The 18,440-nt window shown below is 39.9% G+C and overlaps 1 protein-coding gene across 1 annotated transcript in view; it reads left to right on the top strand.

Annotated features, from left to right (window-relative positions):
• LOC150081765 (alcohol dehydrogenase class-3-like) overlaps positions 1-18,440 on the top strand; it is a 219,853-nt gene that overhangs the window by 1,784 nt on the left and 199,629 nt on the right. Inside the window, exon 2 of the mRNA XM_090378859.1 lies at positions 12,154-12,255. Coding sequence (XP_090234985.1) covers positions 12,154-12,255 — 102 coding nt within the window. The remainder of the gene's footprint in view (positions 1-12,153; positions 12,256-18,440) is intronic.

The following is an 18,440-nucleotide window of genomic DNA, read 5'->3' as shown; positions in this document are numbered from 1 at the left end:
TCTGAGCATTTTCACGAACTTCTATATCCAGTGTGACAACTTTTACAAGAAGTGACCGTAAACCTTTTTATACCAGCTGCGCCACGAAACACTGATTCAAGCGAATAATCATATTTGAGATAGTAATGGACGTTGTTGTGCCAGTTTTCGAGGTTATTGCCTTCCTAGTTTCAAGGTCTTTGCGACCTACACGTGCTGAACAACGTTCCTAGTAAATTTGTGCACCCTACGAATGAAGAGAAGGCACTGCATCGAAATATAAGTTATCTCCTCCCCCCCATTTTATAATAACATACATAAATTATTCTTATCCTGTCTTGCCAGTAAAACGTTTTTTGCATTTTTAAAATAAAAAAAAGGAAATCCATTGCAATTTTAAAAGTTTCTCTGTTTTCATGTCCAAGTGGTACTACAGATTTTGCGTGAGTTAGGCTGCATGTTTACCACAGAATATGTGGCACTTTATTGACCGTGGAGCCTTGAATATTTGTATATCTTTGCTATAAATCCCTCTCAACTTCTTTTAAATATAAACAGAATCTCTGCGCGACCAAAAGTGGCCAGTTTTTTCCCCATTCTGTGGTATGATAGCTTAGCATGTAGTGAAATTACTTGTTGAAACTACCATACCGCCAGGTCCGTCATCGCGGGAGAGGCAAAGGGTTGGTTTAGCATGACTCTTAGAGTCATGAGGGGGTTCCTAGTATCTCACGGGAAATAAGGGGCAGCTTTATAGTTGCAATTCATCATTGCAATTAATTAATAGGTGAGCCATGTCAGAGTGGCCAATGAGAAAATATTAAAAAAAAAACTGTTCAGCAGATATCTTTTCTGATGCGTGGACTACCTTTTATTACAGAGCGTCCACCATTTTCTTGGTCCCTTTGTGGATCATGTTGTCCCTGCTCACAGTGATGTACATTTCTGTACCAAGAAAGCTGATAGGGGATTTGGTTTTGGTTATTTGGTTTTTTTTTTAGGAGCATTAGCAACTAAGGCCATATTGCTCCGGGAGATGCGGTGGTCATTTCCTGACCTTTCCGCATCTTCCGTATTTGGTGGTGACGGGCTCGAACCCCGGTCTAATCAAGAAGCGTGTGCTACGCACCGCTGCTCCTTCCCACCTGGCTACGGAGGCGCCCACTGATAGGGGACATTTTCAACTTAGACTGTCAAGAAAACTCTATAGTTGCCTGTGAACTGCAACTCCAAAAAGAAAACACTTTCAAAAGGTAGTCTGGTGGTGGAATGCGGACCTTGAGGCACAAAGAACAGTTCACCGAGCTAGGAAAGATTTTTAGACCTCGCACTCACCTCTTTGCTAGTTGTAGAGGCAGCCGGGGAAAGATACCGGATATTCAGAAAGAACTGAACCACCTGTATCAAAATTTGGTTTCTACATCCGAAAATAATGAACCATGGGGTGATTTTTTTTTCGTATTGTTATAAATAAACTGCCTAGGGGCGAAGTTCTCACCTGAACTACCAGACCTGATGGAAACTTTACTTATACATGACAGGATTCTGTTACCAATATGCTGGATACTATTTTACCTAATGACGCAACATCCTTAACTGAGGAGGAGCAATCAATTGTCCCGACCAACGATACTTACACCATTGATAGTGTGGAGCAGCCATTCACAGAAACTGAACTCAGAGCTTCACTGGACACAAACCCAAAGAAAATAAGACCCCCGGCAAAGACCTCCTTGAGGTGGATGTTGTGAATAAATTCGTAGCCATTATCCAAAATTCCTGTTAATTCCAGATGATTCATCCTAATTCCAATTTCTTTCTAGATGAGCGGAAAGGTACTGTCTTGCAGACGGTACTTTAAAATCATCTAGAAAGAAACTATTCTCAAATTTATTCTGAAAGCTCCTGACACGATACCTGAAGAACTGAGGCCATATAGGCCTATTGCCTGTGTTATCGAAACTGTTGTAAAGACTCATCCTCTACTGGCTCTCTAATTACTATGCAGATGAAAACTTAGCCTCTCTAACCCAATATGGATACAAACCAGGTCTCAGCAGAGAGAACACCATAGTAAAATTAATAGCAATATCAACCATCACTGATTGCAGGTATTCATTTGCCATCATGATTGATTTTTCCGGGGCCTTTGACCAATTCTGGTGGCTCAGCATACTAAGGAGGCTGCAGCATGCTAAAATTCCACTTAATTTGTATTAAATCATATCTGAGTCACCGTCAGGTTGTCAGCACTGCCAAGTACCAGTCAGTCACTAGAATTGCCACTCGATGTTGTCCCAAGGTTCGGTCCTAGGACCATTTTTTTGGTCCATTGTCCTAATGGAGTTTCTTGGGATGGACTTTGAGCATGTTGAGCTTTTGCAGTTAGCATTCACTACCAAGACCACATCATGGTAGTGAATGCTGACACAAGAGCTGGCCTGGAAACCCATAAGGGTGAAAGGGGAACGTCGTATCAATAAGTAATAGAACCCCTTCAAAGCTACAGAAATGGCAGTTGCTAATCGGGTGGCTTGAAAACTAAATCAATTTTACTTAAAGGTACACTGCAGATAACTAGACGACCAGTCATTAAAAAAAGACAATATTTCGGTAAGGCTCTATCCGGAAGTTTGGGAATTCTGGAATACTTATTGATACGAAGTTCCCCTTTCACCCTCATCACCTGGCCGACAAGAACAAGGAGTACTCTGCTATGATTAACCTAATTAGTCGAGTGAACTGGGGCATCACGCGTGGGACCTTGATGTTAATTTACAAATTTATTATCGTTTCCTATGGTGAAGCTGTCTGGTGCACCACGGTTACACCCTCACCAGCACTCCAAATTCCTGTGGGCTGCCTTCCCCTACACTTGGAAGTCATCCGCAGAGGTCTCTTCCAACTCTTGAAGAGGGGCATTTCAACCCAAGTAGCTGATATTACTCTTGACCTCACCTATGATCCCAGGCATGAAAAGAAGAAAACCTCCGAAAAACTTATTAGAATCTGGCAAGAGTTGGGAAAACTCTGGAAAGGGTATAATTACCAGGAAATTCATCCCATCCCATCAATTATATTTACTACTCCAAAGTCTTCCTAGTATTCACCAGGCCTACAAGCTACCTTCCTTCTTACGGGACATGGGGGGGGGGGTCTTTCAAGCTCAAACTGACAATGCTGGGAATTGAAAATGACCCTCCATGTACATGTGGAGATGAAGAGAGTTGTTACCACATTATGTACACTTGTCCTATATATGAATACCCCGATTTAGAGGTTAATCACCGAAATACAGGAAACCCTACAGTATAATAAGCACCTCTTACTACAGGATGAGCGTTGCTATCTTGCCTTTACTGATTTTGCGAAATCAGTCTGAAATTAGACGAGCCAACCGTCAAACAAACAGATGACAATCAGGACAACTGATTTCTCCAATGAGGAGAAATTAAAGGTACACAACTGATTTCTCCTCATTGGAGAAATCAGTTGTCTCCTTCCTCCCACGACTTGCTGACACCTTCTTATGGAATTATTCTGGCTTTGCAAACTTTTCTGTCCCTGGGCTCGAGTGGATTTACCGGCCCAGGAGTGTCCAACCCTTCATTCCATCCCTGTCTTAATCATCTGGAGGACGCCTTCTTTCCTCGTTCTTTCATCTTCCTCCCTGCTTTGACTCCCATTCTTCGACTATCACCCTTGCTCACACTTCATTTTTTTATTATTTGTATTTATTTATTAAAAATTCTTTATTCTCTGGCTGAGTCCAGCCAGAGAATAATGGGCAGCTTGACTTACCTCCTAGTGGTGGTGGCGGGCAATGTAGGGTCCCATTACGGGCCCTGCGGCCAAGTAGCCAGAGAAACAACAGAACTCAACACAATACTATACACATACAACATGCCACTCACACGAAAACAGAGATATGAAAAGAAAAAATTCAGAATTGCATGCCACTTGTATTAGCGCGATAAATAATTAAAAGAAATATATATATATTGGCCAATGGGAAAAAACAAGAAAACTGGGCACAACGTCTCGAGAAAATTGAGGATTTAATATTGCACAGAGAAGGGCAGGAAACAAATGGCTTTGAGATGATTCTTGACGGTATTAACAGAATAGCCGATACTCTTGAAACATACCTAAGAACCCCGAATAGCTCAACTAAAGAAAAGGAAGCCCTACTCAAAAGTTGAGTGGGTACTCAAACGTCAGATCCTGTCTCTTCCGCGCCTAGTGAGACTGTACCGCAGCAACCTAAGGTGCCGATTAATAATAATAATAATAATAATAATAATAAACCTGCTTTTGAGGTCTCTAGTCCTCGTGAAGAAATGCTAAGGAATTTTGACTATTTAGAATTTATCAAAAAAAATCACACAAAGAAAATTCCAGATTCCTTATTAATAAGGTGACAGATCCTCTCAGCTAAATAGACCGAACCGGACTACACACCAGTTACCAGCTGCACAAGGAGAAATAATGCGTTAGAAGACCAACTAAAGCGGCCGTCAGAGGTTCAGAACTGAACTACAAAAAATCCAAACAGCCCAAATCAAGCTATCTGCAGCAAAACACAGCTGCAGTGAACATGCAACAGCATTACTTACATACAACAACAACAACAACAACATACAACGAACAGTAATGCAAAAAATGGATGTGATGGTCACAACATGCCGTTTGAAAGTAGCTCCAAGAAGACAGTTGAACCAAGAGCATGTAGGATGAAATCAGCACCTATCAGCAGTAAAGTTACTTCCAAGCAAGACAAGGAGACCTTCACCCAAGCAGCTCAGAATCGTGATGCAGTTATTGGCCCTAACCCTAACACACTAGGTATTAAAACGATGCAGCATAGAAGAAGGAGGGCAAGGCCCTCCAGCATTTTTATAAGTCGAATATGCCCGGAAACAACATTATAACAAATTGAAACCCTTCTGAAGCAGCTCAACATACCCGGTACTCTCATCAAGGTCCACACCAGGCATCCATCCTATTCCTCTTTCCTGATTAAGATCAAAAGTCCCAACAGATATCTGGCCCCGCAGGTCTCTTGGTAATGCCATCGTTTGGAAATCATAATGAACAACCAGCGGTACAAGCGATCTCAAGACCAGAGATGGGTAGTGTGCCTCTCTCTGCATAGCCAGGCAGCGAACCAGACCGTCCCTTCCAACTTACAATCGTGCAGATCAATGCACAACACTCTAGATGCGTTGCTGATGAGATTAAGCTCATTGCAACGGAAAAATTATTTGATATTATATGCATTCAGGAACCTTATGTCTCTAAGCACATTTATGGGCAATCTTCCAAAGTTATGGGATGTCCCATGACTACAAGAATCATCCAGCCCTCTGCAACAGATCCTAAATCTGCCATCATCATATTCAACAACAAGCTGGATATCACTTAACTCTGGCTTGTGTAATCAAAATTCCACCTGCATTTTAGTCTCTACATCAACTTTCTCGTTTACTTACTGTCACTATATTGTCCACCATCATCAGATATTAATTTATCACAAAGATACTAGAACAGGTGTTTGCTGTTTTAAATCCTACATACAAATTTGTATTTAATAATTACAACTGATTCAAACTCAATCTTTCTTATGGTTCAGCAGTGTCTTGGACAACAGAGGTAGGATTTTCGAGGAATTTTTATTCACCTACAATTTAAATCTGCACAACTTACCCAACCAACTGCACACCTTCTCAAACGTCCACTGAGAATTAAACATTGATTTAACCATTTCAACGTCTGTCGTGTCCTCGAGGATCTCTGATTGGACCGTACATACTAACTACACAAACAGTGACCACCGAGCAATCACTTTTAAGGTATCGCTCCATCCAAATGCTACAGGTTCCCCTCGTTCTCCTCCTCCAAAAGGAGGGGAACCTGTAGATTTTCTATCAAAACCATCAAATGGCCTTTATCTTCAATTCACCAGGATTTTAACATTGACACTCGCCGGTCTTTGAACCAGTTCAATGCCTCAGAATATGCATTCTATGTACAGGCTGCCTTACTTCGTGCTACAGAACGCTCCGCTAAGAAGAAAATTAGCAGGCATACTACAGTTCCATGGTGGACAGCTGAACAAAGCACGCAGAGACTTTCAACAGAGAAGGTCCTGGCCTGAACCGGAAGTCACCAGAATAAAAAAAATATAAAGGCCAGCGGTAAAAATACGTAAATACAATTGCAAATCAAAAACTTGCCTCCTGGCAACACTTAGTTCACTCCACACGAAATTCTGATCCCTTGGGTCTATTGTATAAAATTAGCAAAAACAAGTATCACTCTCATGAAGTGTACAACACTGTAGTGAACAACGATACAGAAACAACTAACTGGGATGACTCAGTTAACGCCATCCTGGATCGCTTGCTTCCCGTGGACGATCTCACTACAGAACAAATATCTATCAGGAATAGCAAGTCAACCTACCACTCCTCATAAGAAAGGGAACTCTTCACTCTTCCCGAGCTAAAGCTGGCCCTAAGCAAAATAAATATCCATAAATGTCCAGGTTTAGATCGTGTGGAAAATGCTGTAATTATCAAATTTGCCGAAATCTTTCCAGAAATACTTCTATGTACAACAAATGTCTTACTGAGGGGATATTTCCGAATCTCTGGAAGGTAGCTTTGATCAAAATTATTCACAAGCCGGACAAAAATAAATCTGGTCCCAAAGCATACAGACCAATCTCTCTTTTGGCAAACCTTGGCAAACTATTTGAAAGATTGTTAGCACCCAGAGTAGCAGATTTAATTGAAGGTCAAAACTAATGTCTCCATTTCAATTTGGCTTCAAGAAGGGAAACTCCTGTGAAGACGCCCTGGTCTCTTTAGTTAACCACATATCAGCTTCGAGGGCTAAATATAAAATGGCCATATTAGTTGACTTCGAGGGAGCTTTCGATTCCCTCTGGTGGGAGAGCGCTCTCAATCGTCTTACCAAAGCCAAGTACTCTCAGTAACTATTCCAAGTTATTAGAAGCTACTTCCAAAATAGACTCATTCAAGTAATCTAGAAACAGCAGTTTCTCTCAAGGACCATCTCAAGAGGACGCCCCCAGGGATCAGTTATGGGACCCCTCTTCTGGAACATAGTTTTGGACAGCTGGCTCACGCAAAAACCTGACAATATCTCTGCCTTCGCCTACGCCGATGATTTGGTTTTTCTAATTCCAGGTCGATCGCGTCTTCAACTAGAACAATCAGCCAATATAACTCTTTCTGAGCTAATCAAGTGGTCAAGTATACATAAACTGAGAATATCTGCGACAAAAACAAAACTGATAGTTTTTAAGGGCAAGTTAGATTACAGAAGACCTCCAAATATAAAAAATATAAAGATAGACGGAAAGCAAATCCCTTTTGTTCTTGAATTAAAACATCTTGGCGTAATTTTAGATGACAGGTTAACCTTCAATCATATTAATCACCTCGCCTCGTAGATTAAGGAGTTCACTGCACCAATTATCCGAATTTTCAAATTGGACTGGGGACTAAATAGGAAGACTCTCTTACTATATTATACAGCAGTATTCATACCAATAACAACATATGCTTCGGGAGTCTGGTTTCATAGAGCCGTTAATGTTAAACTCCGTTCCAAGCTCATCTCCATTCAACGGATTATGCTGCTTGCCATGCTCTGGGCCTGCAGGACAGTGTTCTCTGCTGGTCCTTGACATGCAGGTCTTACCACTAGACTTGCATGTCATCTTCAAAGGACTGTGCTATCGTCTAAAGCACAGAGTTCCCGGTGAGATTCTCGGCATCTCATGCAACTTAACTGCTAATATCAAAGACGAGAAACGGAGAATCTGGAATTAACTTAGCAGTGTGTGGCAATCACGATGGGATTCCAGTACTACTGGTCAAGTCACTCGCTCCTTTCTTCCTGCAGTTACCTTCCCTCTCAACAAGAACGTCCGCCAATGGTTTTCTCCCAGCACAACATCGTATATACTTACTGGGCACGGCTCCATCAACTCCAAACTATTTCAATTTGGCTTGTCTGACACCAATCTCTGCTTGTGTGGTGCTGAGGAAACCTGGACGCACGTTCTGTATCGTTGCAGCCTGTACCACGATGACAGATCTACACTACAAGCTGCTGTCAACTTCTCTGAAGGAAATGAAGTGGCGCTGACTGAAAATTCTCAATCGTTCTCAGCTCTACAACAACGGCGCCTCCGTAGCCAGGTGGGAAGGAGCAGCAGTGCGTAGCACACTCTTCTTGATTCTTCCTGAAAAACAGCAAAGCCTGGACGGCTCTGCTGTTTTTCTCTCCCCATCGCCCACCCCTCTTTTCCTCCTGGTGGGGCATGGGCATGCCCCACTGACCTTCTCGGGGGCCGTCTTCCCTATTGAGCCCATATTTCTGGTGCGCCTCCGTAGCCAGGTGGGAAGGAGCAGCAGTGCATAGCACACGCTTCTTGATTAAACCGGGGTTCGAGCCCGTCACCACCAAATACCGAGGATGCGGAAAGGTCAGGGAATGACTACCGCATATCCCCGGAGCAATATGGCCTTAGTTGCTAATGCTCCTAAAAACCAAATAACAAACAAACAAGCCCATATTTCTGACTTTTCCCCCCCAGCCTTCAGTCTCCTCCCCACTCTGACTAAATATCACAGCGTATGCCCCACACTACCAAAATTTTAATTGTCCAAATCAAGTCACGCATGCCCTTTTGGCCTCTAATAATCTCTTAGCGTCTTACCCTGAAAATCGCCGCGTGTTGCATTACAATTTTTTTTTTTTTTTTTTTTTTTTTTACATAGGCCTTAGCCACTGAAATCTCAGGAAACTAGGTGGCAGGGCCTGCCACAGTAAAGCTCCATACTACTGTGTACCTGGTCTGCCTCCACGGGGCCAAGTGTGGGCAACGTTGGGCCTCAGTAAGGGTCCAGCGGCTAAATGGCCAGATGAACGACGATACATAACATTACACTTATACAAAATCCATACACTTTTAAATCTCTGGCCTTCCCAGTGAAGTGGTACACCTACAATGAAAGCAACGCGGAGATGGGGGAAACCCCTGGTGCCGTTAGACATCAATACACTTTACTTTACTCTTCTTGATTAGACCGGGGTTCGAGCCCGTCACCAACAAATACGGAGGATGCGGAAAGGTCAGGGAATGACCACCGCATATCCTGGAGCAATATGGCCTTAGTTGCTAATGCTCCTAAAAACCGAACAAACAAACAAACCGCTCTACAACAATTCTGTTTTGCTGTTTTCACCAAAAGAAAGCAACTCTTCTCAAGTTTATCAACAAGGAACCAACCCAACACCTGCAATGTCTAACGATATCTCTTAAAACTGATATCGCCTGCCATCTACTTTTTTTTTATTTAAGCTGGTACGCCATTTTGGGCAGCTGCGGATACAGGATTAGCTAACACCCACTGGTATAGCACTACCTCCAGTGGGTGCTGTTTTCGTTCTTCCTAGGACAGAAAAAGGCTGCTGTCTTGTGGTTCCTGTGCCACAATTTATACTTCTAATTAGTTACATGATGTGATTTGCTGTGTGTGGACATGTTACATGTTCATTACACTTATAACATTGTAATTAATGATTATATGTATATATCATTATATGTATATCATTGTGTGTATATATATATATCTATGTATGTACATAGCTGATTTGCCAGTTTCTGGCTAGGGGCCGCTTATTGTTTTTGTTAATAAAAAAAATCTCAGAAGACTGCGATGCTTGGGGGTATCGGCAGCGCCTCGAAGCAACTGAAAAAAAAAAAAAAAAAAAAATGCCATTCACACTCTGGCATTTACAAAGTTCTGTATATTTCACAAGAGTGCCGATGGCGCAGTTGTTGGGAGACCACCGGTGGTGTCTTACTCTAAATACTATGCCACTACGTTCAGCGAAAAAAAAATCAAATCATTAATTTGAAACCTGAAAAACAGCCTTACTGCGCAGGATGAATGTACTAATGGTAATAATAATTACAATACTTGTTTCACCAAGAGACTTGTGAATGAATTCATCAAATTACCTTACCCTCCACTGAAACTAACAAAATGACATTTGGAGAGATTCAGAAAAAAATAAAGTATCTGCTTCGCCAATCAATAAAATCAAAACTGTTTTCCATATCGGCTTTAAACGATGCGTGTCTTTTTCCACCCTACAACTTAGATAATGTGCTCATTGAGTTACTTTTTTAACCCCATGGGCCCACACATGGTGAGTATGGGCTTGGCACACACCCAGGGTCCTGAGCTGTATATCATCTCCCTCTCTCTGTCTCTCACTCTTTTGGGGGTAACTCGAGAATTTTTTTTTTTTTTTTTTTTTGGCTGGTGCAGCATAAGCCTCGGGCTTCCTTCTGCCATATAGCTAATAATAATAATTTCAGGAGCGTTTGATTATCAAATAAAGTTCCTATAACTTCTATGCTGTACTCGGGAAGCATTTACCAAAACCTCGCCACATGATGTTCATGACTTGTTAACTATTATCGAAATTGCTGTTCCAAATTAATCTCAATGTTTTTTGGGACAAGATAATCTTCGAATCAAAATTAAATACTGTACATATAAAAGTATTTTGTATTCCAGATAGGCAAAAGAAAATCACATTCGTTAATCTTTAGCACACTGTGAAAATGACTTATCTTTCCCACTCCAAACTACGTACAGTGTAGTCAAATGAGAGGATCATTGAGAGGATCCCCGCCTGCAATCTACAGGAGGCTGGAGCATCTTTTTAATAAAGGAGACTGAACTACTTATACGAAAAAATAATTGCTTTAAATTTTATAAAATTTTGTAATTCATTGTTTTATATATAAAAAAAATTAATTTTATAATATTGCTATTCAAATTGAAAACTGCATTGTATCATTAGCATTAGTAGAGGCATACACGATGCAAGAAAGCAAGCTTATGCAGCATCAGCAAAAAAAAAAAAAAAAAAAATCGCGATTACAGTACTGTAGTTTACTTCTGTGGCCTCAGCTTGTATTAGCAGGAACTTAACTTCGATATTAAAGATCATATTTTTTACTAATGCCACTTGCACCGAATTGCATAAATGAATTTTAAAACGTCTTAATAAAATGATGCAAAGTGGAATTTTTTTTTTTTTTTGTCATTATCAGGGAAAAACCTTGCTGCACATTGTTGCTTTTCTTTGCCATCAGTTCTTATGATAGCCGACCGGGCTAGCCGGTGGGTAAAGTGCCTGCCTGGCAACCCAAAGGTCGCGGGTTCGAATCCCGCTTCGGGCTTGGATCAAAGTACTGCGAAAACCTTGGGAGGTGCATTATGGCCACAGAAGCCGATGCGCCAACAATTACCAGGAAAAAAAAAAAAGTTCTTATGATCACATTTCTTTTATGGAGATGGTATGTCTACTACATCAGCGTTTCGAAGCATACAATTAGATGATTCGCATTTACAATGAAATGATAGAATTTATGAATTCCAATTCTGCTTGCGGTTAGGTTTCTGGAAGCCCTGGTGTAAGATTAATGCCCGAGGACCACAACATACTTTGCAACACTAATTCTTTTATTTTTTGCTCCACTCGCCAGTGTGTCCTCCATTTTTGTCTTCCCTTTTCCTTACTACATGATTTCCTATTTCTTCAGCTTCGTTCGGTTTCCCACCCATAACAAAATAATGATCTGTGTTAAGATATAAATGCTGATTCTGCTAAAAGTTCAGTTCTCGCCTTGGATTACAGTCATGTAAGAATATGCACGGGAATATGCTGGAATCCTGTTGTTGACATGGCATCTTGAATTTCCGAAGTAGGGTTGATAATCCAAAGTATGAAACGTGCAGCAGGAATTTTAATGCGAAATTTTCTGGAAAAGGATTCACTGATAATTGAATAAATAAGATAATATTTGGGACAATTTAAAAGGAATTAAAGTAATGCAGTTCCCAAGGAAACTTTCTTACGATTAGTCACAGAAGCGGTTTTGATTTTTAACTCTCTCTTCAGCCTGGTTTTGAACTTGTAGATTAAGACGCGAAAACTGGAATAAATCGAACTTTTAAGCTTAGAAATTTTTAAACACGTTGCTTGTACACCATTCCACATTATTGTAGTGTTTGCTAATTTATTTATTGATTATTTTTTCCCCTCTACTTCCAGGAAATTAAATGTCGGGCAGCAGTGGCGTGGGAACGAGGTCAACCGCTCTCTTTGGAAGAAGTCGAAGTGGCACCACCTAAGGATGGCGAAGTCAGAATCAAGGCAAGTGTGTTCAAAATTGTCAGATAAATTCCCATGATGTGAAACTTTCTGTACGTTGGGACTTGCTAGGACATTAGTTCATTATGGAGTAAAACTTTTCTATATCACTGGTTTAAAAATGTTTATTATCAATTCATTGTTTTTGAATCCAGTTGTGCAGTGTTTCGGTTCCAAAATGCTACAAAACTTGCATCATTATTTTCATAATTAACTTTTAAAAAAGGCGTTTTGTTCATAGCCATTTTTTGTTCTTTTATGAAATTTTTTTTTAAGTAGTAAAGCTAAAAATAAAGATTAAGACATTAATACCCTTTTAAGATCAACAGTTTTTTTTTTTTTTAGGCTCTGCAATGTTGGAAACTCCGCATCCAGAACATTCAGTCAGTAAAATAAACATATTACTTATTTACAGACAGTGTTTCTGAATCCACTTTGATATTTTGTTATGAAGTCAATGAATTCACAAGTGGATCAGAAATTTAGGATTTTTTAACATTTCAGAGTTTTTAAATGGGAAATTAGCGTTTAAATTTAATGTAAGTTAACTGCAAATTCCCACACCTTGCCATTCAATCAACAAATGTATTTAACTTTTTAATCATCATCATCATCATCAGTCATTTTCAATCCACTGCACGATGAAGGCCTCTCCAGCAACTTTCCATTTCCTTCTGTTTTGTGCAATGGTCATTCATTTACTACTCACAAACTCATGAATATCATCTGTCCATCTCCGTTGTTGTGTCCCAGATTTTCTTCTAGCTCCTCGTGGGTACCTTTCTGTTATTTTCTTAGTCCATCTGTCATGTCTTCGAGCTACGTGTCCTGCCCAAGACCATTTTAGTTCTTTAATTTTGATAAAAATGTCCTTTACTTGAGTTTGCTGCCTAATCCATGTGTTTCTCTTCTTATCTAACAGTCTGATTCCCAATATAATTCATTCCATTCTTCGCTGTGTAGTTCTCAGCTTCTCTTCAATTCTTTTGGTTAGTGTCCAAGTTTCACTTCCATAAGTCATGGTGGGGAGTATACATTGGTTCATTATTTTACGTTTCAGACAAATTGGGATATTGCTTCTCAATATGTAACTATATTTCCTGTATGCTATCCATCAAAAATTTATTCTTCTCTTGACTTCCAGACATTTATCATTATTACACATAATGACTTGTCCCAGATAAGTATATGAATCCACCTTTTCAATTACTGCTCCTTCAATCATTATATCCCTTTCTGTGGCATACTTGTTCATCATTACTTTTGTTTTAGCCATATGCATCTTTAGTCCAAAATCCTTCTAACTCTGCATAACTGATTAAGATTTTCCTCTAATTCTATGGAATCGTAGCTTATGACCACAATGTCATCTGTAAATGGTTTTTGTACTCTCCATTCACATTTGATTCCTTTCTGCGACCAGTCTAATCTTCTAAAAGCTTCCTCCAGGGCAGCAGTAAACAACTTCGGAGATATTGTCTCCCCTTGTCGAACTCCTTTCTCAATTTAAAATTTCTACTATCTTTGTCTAGTCTAATAAAGGAGGTAGAATTCTCATATATTTTTTCTTCAAAATCATAATATATGGGGTATCTATGCCTTGTCTTTCCATTGTTCGAAACATTGCCTTATGCTGTATGGAGTCAAATGCCTTTTCATAATCCACAAATGCCAAGCATAATGGTGTTTATATACACTTGCTTTCTCCATTAGCTGTGACATTACGTGAAGGCGATCCATAGTTGAGAATCCTGTCCTAAAGCCAGTTTGCTCTTTCGGTTGATTCTCACCAAGTATTCTTTCTAATCTGTTAGTAATGACCGTTGTGAACAACTTTTATATGTTGGATAACAAGCTAATTGGTCTATAATTTCCAGTTTATCTCCTTTCTTATTGCAGCAAAATCGATTGCGTTATTTCACTCCTTAGGCGTCACACATTTTCTAATGCATTTTGTGAAGAGTCTTGCCAGTTTTTGTGTCATGTTTCTTCCTCCCAATTTTAACAACTCTACAGTAAATTCATCTTCCCCCGGGCATTCTTGTTCTTCATTTTCTTCAACTCATGTTCTACCTCATCAGGAAGGACATCAGGTATGTTGTATGTGTTACTAATTTGCGATCCATCTTCCCCGATTGCTGGCATCATTCCCTCGCTCCTTGTAGTCTTCTGCTATTTGAATTATGCCTTCTCTGCTATTTGTAAGTACACCATCGCTTTTCTTCAGTTTCAATATCATTTATCTTTCTGTAGTACTGATCATGGCTGCTGATTTAAATCCTTTGTTTTTCCTTAATGCTTGTTCTACTTTTCTTATGGCCTCTCTGAGTCTCTTTCTAATGGCTTTGCACAACTCAGTACACAATTTTTTCCTTGTCAGTTTTTTTTTTTTTTGCTCTTCATTTGTCTTCTTCGGTTCATCATGACAAGTGTTTCTTGACTAATTTTTTCTTCTTTGGATTTCTTTTTACCTATACGTTTCTTGGGCTTTACAACTTTCATTCATTGATGGTTCTGGTCGATCCATGCATACTGTCACTTCTCGATGATAATGTGATGGAGCTCCATCTTGTTGGAAAAACAAATCTTGCATTGGAGTCATCGTCACTGATTTGTGGTATCCGAAAATTCTGAAGCATTCGAGTTAAAGAAACTTGCGATCTTTTCGGTGTAAAAAGAAATGTCCGTAAACTTTCTCTCTGTTCAAAGCAGAGACCTCATTGCCTTTCGGAATGAAACGAAAGCGTTGACTTATGCACTCGCCTGCTTTTTCTGTGCCCCAAACATGAACATTGTGCGTGTTGACATAGCCACAACATGAAATGATGATTCATCAGCAAAGACAATATGCTCGAGCAGGTAGTTTTCATCACATTTTCTTTCATCACCAGAACCGTTTCTGGTGCACTTAACAGACTGTTGCAAAAACAGATTTGTACATGCTGATTTTTTCTGGCCTCTGAGGAATAGAACAGTGATAAGAACTTGCTTGTTTCATTTGAGTCGCAACATCCCTTATTTACGCAATTTCTGTGCCACTGATAAACGGAATTTTTGCTGAGAGGATTCTTCATAAAACGAATGCGAAATCATCTCTGAACTGTTGTTGCTGATTTCATTTCCTCAAGCAAAAAACACACTGCTCTTTTTTCTTTTCTACACTAATGCAATTCGCCATTTTGTGTATGCTGCTCCCCACATCTGGTAGGGACAGACACAACTATTAATTGTTTCAAATAAAAAAAAAAAAAAAAAACTTCACTATAGTTGACTATCTTTCCATACCGCCATTCATCTTATCTTCATCACTGCTATACGATGTGGCAGTGATGTATACGATATTGTTAGGCTACTTTATAATAACCTTCTCCGTCTCAAGATCGTAGAGCTAGTTTTACTTAAGATGGCATAAGGAAACTCCGTCGTTTTAATCACCTTTGCATTAGTTCAACTTCATAATAGGTTGTATGTTACTATAAAGAAATAAAAAGCCAGAGCATCTTAAGTTCGTTCACTAACATTTTCCATTGGCGTTTCAGATGGTATCCAGCGGTTTGTGTCATACGGATGTGTATTTTCAATCAGGCAAGAATCCATCCTATCCATTTCCAGCTGTATTAGGCCATGAAGGAGCTGGAATAGTTGAGAGTGTCGGAAAAGGAGTGACGTCAGTTAAACCAGGTAACAGAAATCAGTTAATTAGTTTTCTTGTCGTGACTTTTATTGTGTAACGAACTATGTTTCCCTTATACTTAATTGTGTTAGTACTGAAATGAGTTTTCCTCGTTTTTAGGCAATCGCTAGCTTTAGTTGCAAATTGCTGGTTAGCATTAGCAAAGGCACATGATTCGAGAAAGCAAGCTTATATAGCATCAGGCAAAAAAAAAAAAAAAAAAAAAACCCTTATTTCACCCATCCACTCGCTCCAAATGTTCGTAAAGTTCTGCCTTGAATCCATTTAAGCTATCAACTTCTAAGATGTGTTTAGGGCTAAAGCCTCAAGCTGCGAGCAAATTTAGTCTATGTATATATTAAGTGCAATAGCATCATTAATACACAGCCATTTCTGAATAAACAGAATATTTATAAGGCGGCATCGTTTTAATTTATATCTCATATTGTGAATACCTTCACAACGAGTTGCCATGATATTGCGCTACTTCGAATAAGTAATGCTTCACCTAAGGAGAAGACTAACGTTACTTATTCTCAGATAGGTACCACCACCCAGACGGCACCGTTTCAGGGCTATTTTGTATTTGTGTGGGATAAAAACTCGACTATCCAGTTGTCCCTATTAGACTTAGAAAAGAAAAAAAGATAGAGGGAAAGTAATAGTAGGAGTGGAAGAGGAAAAGAAACGGTGTAGAAGAATGAAAGGGACAGTAACTCCTTCAACTCACACCACTCAAAAACTGAAACTCCTCGAATATGCAACGCTTCCCCAGTGGAGAAGGCTGTTGTTACCTATTCTTGGAAACTCTGGACATCATCAAGCTCCCTCTGGTGCCGTTTCAGGACTATTTGGCCCTTCTTCGGTGGGTGGGTAGGTACCCAAGTGATGCAATGATGGCAAAATAGTTATGAAGTATAACTGTTGCCTATTCGATGAGTTTTTGAGTGGTGTGAGTTGGAGTTACTGTCCCTTTCATTCTTCTACACCGTTTCTTTTCCTCTTCCACTCCTACTGTTACTTTCCCTCTATCTTTTTTGCTTTTCTAAGTCTAATAGGGACAAGTGGATAGTCGAGTTATTATCCCACACATATACAAAATAGCATTGAAACGGTGCCGTCTGGGTGGTACCTATCTGAGAATAAGTAATATTAGTCTTCTCCTTAGGTGAAGCATTACTTATTCGAAGTAGTGAAATATCATGGCAACTCGTTGTGAAGGTATTCACAATATGAGATATAACTTAAAACGATGCCGCTTTATAAATATTCGGTTTATTCAGAAATGGCTGATATTAATGATGCTATTGCATTTAATATATACATAGCTATCAACTTCTTCAACGACAGATGGAAGTTTGTTCCATCCATCAACCACCTGCTGGCTAAAAGGGCCGCGGTAGCCTACTGGTCAGGCGCGTGGGTGCATAAGTACACGTGCCTTGAGTGACCGGGGTTCAAGCCCGTGACTGCTGAATACGGTGCTGTTTCTTGTATTCTGTCTATCTTGTTAACTCCTTTGACTGTTTGGTCGTCCCGGAGTATAAACAGAAAATTTATTATTGTTTTTTTTTTTTAAAGGCAAACTTCCGCACATCTATCTTACAACTGTCTTTTCTCAATTTGAATTTATGTCCTCTCAGACGATTATTCTAAGAAGGAGGAAGAATCCCATCAGCATTGAGCATGCTCAAACCATTCAAGGCTTTATAGACCTCTATCAGATCACCTCGCAGGTGCCTAGTCTCCAGCCACTGTAATTTGCAAAACTTAAGCCTTTCTTCGTAAGAGCAACCCTTTCTTCCATTCACTAATCTTGTTGTCCTTCTCTGTGCTCGTCCCATCAGCTCTACATCATTCTTAAAATGAGGCCTCCAGACCTGTATACAGTACTCAAGCTGTGGTCTGACCATTGTCTTATACAAGGGGATAATCACCTGCTTATCTCTGCTAGAAAAAAATTCCTGTATATCATTGACAAGACACAATGAGCTACTCTTGTAGACCGTCTGCACTGTTCAGAAAACTTCATATCTGCCTGCACAAATTACCCCCAGGTCCTTTTCATTCTCTACCACTGTCAGTGTGGTACCACAGAGTTGATACGTTACTCTGGGATTACTGCTTCCCATATGTAGTACTTTACGTTTGTCAATGTTAAACTTCATTTGCCACCTCTCAGCCCATCTTCTCAACTTTTCTAGATCCTCTTGCAGCAGTGTACTGTCATTAATAACTCTGCCAACCTTCGTATCGTCTGCAAACTTGGACATTAAGCCTGATATACCATCATCAATATCATTTATAAATATAGAAAACAACAATGGACCCAACACTGACCCCTGAGGGACTCCACTAATAACATTAGTCCACAAAGAGCAGTGTCCATTGATTACCACTCTGTTTTCTCCTACTCACCATCCCTTTATCCATAGTAGCAATTTACATCCAGTGCCACACTGCTCCAATTTGTGCAGAAGTCTTCCATGTGCAACAGTATTAAAGGCTTTTCTGA

Source organism: Mastigoproctus giganteus, chromosome 8 (genome assembly GCF_048544385.1).
Source record: "Mastigoproctus giganteus isolate SK-2022 chromosome 8, ASM4854438v1, whole genome shotgun sequence".
Classification (NCBI taxonomy): Eukaryota; Metazoa; Arthropoda; class Arachnida; order Uropygi; family Thelyphonidae; genus Mastigoproctus; species Mastigoproctus giganteus.
This window is presented reverse-complemented; position numbering and strand designations above follow the sequence as displayed.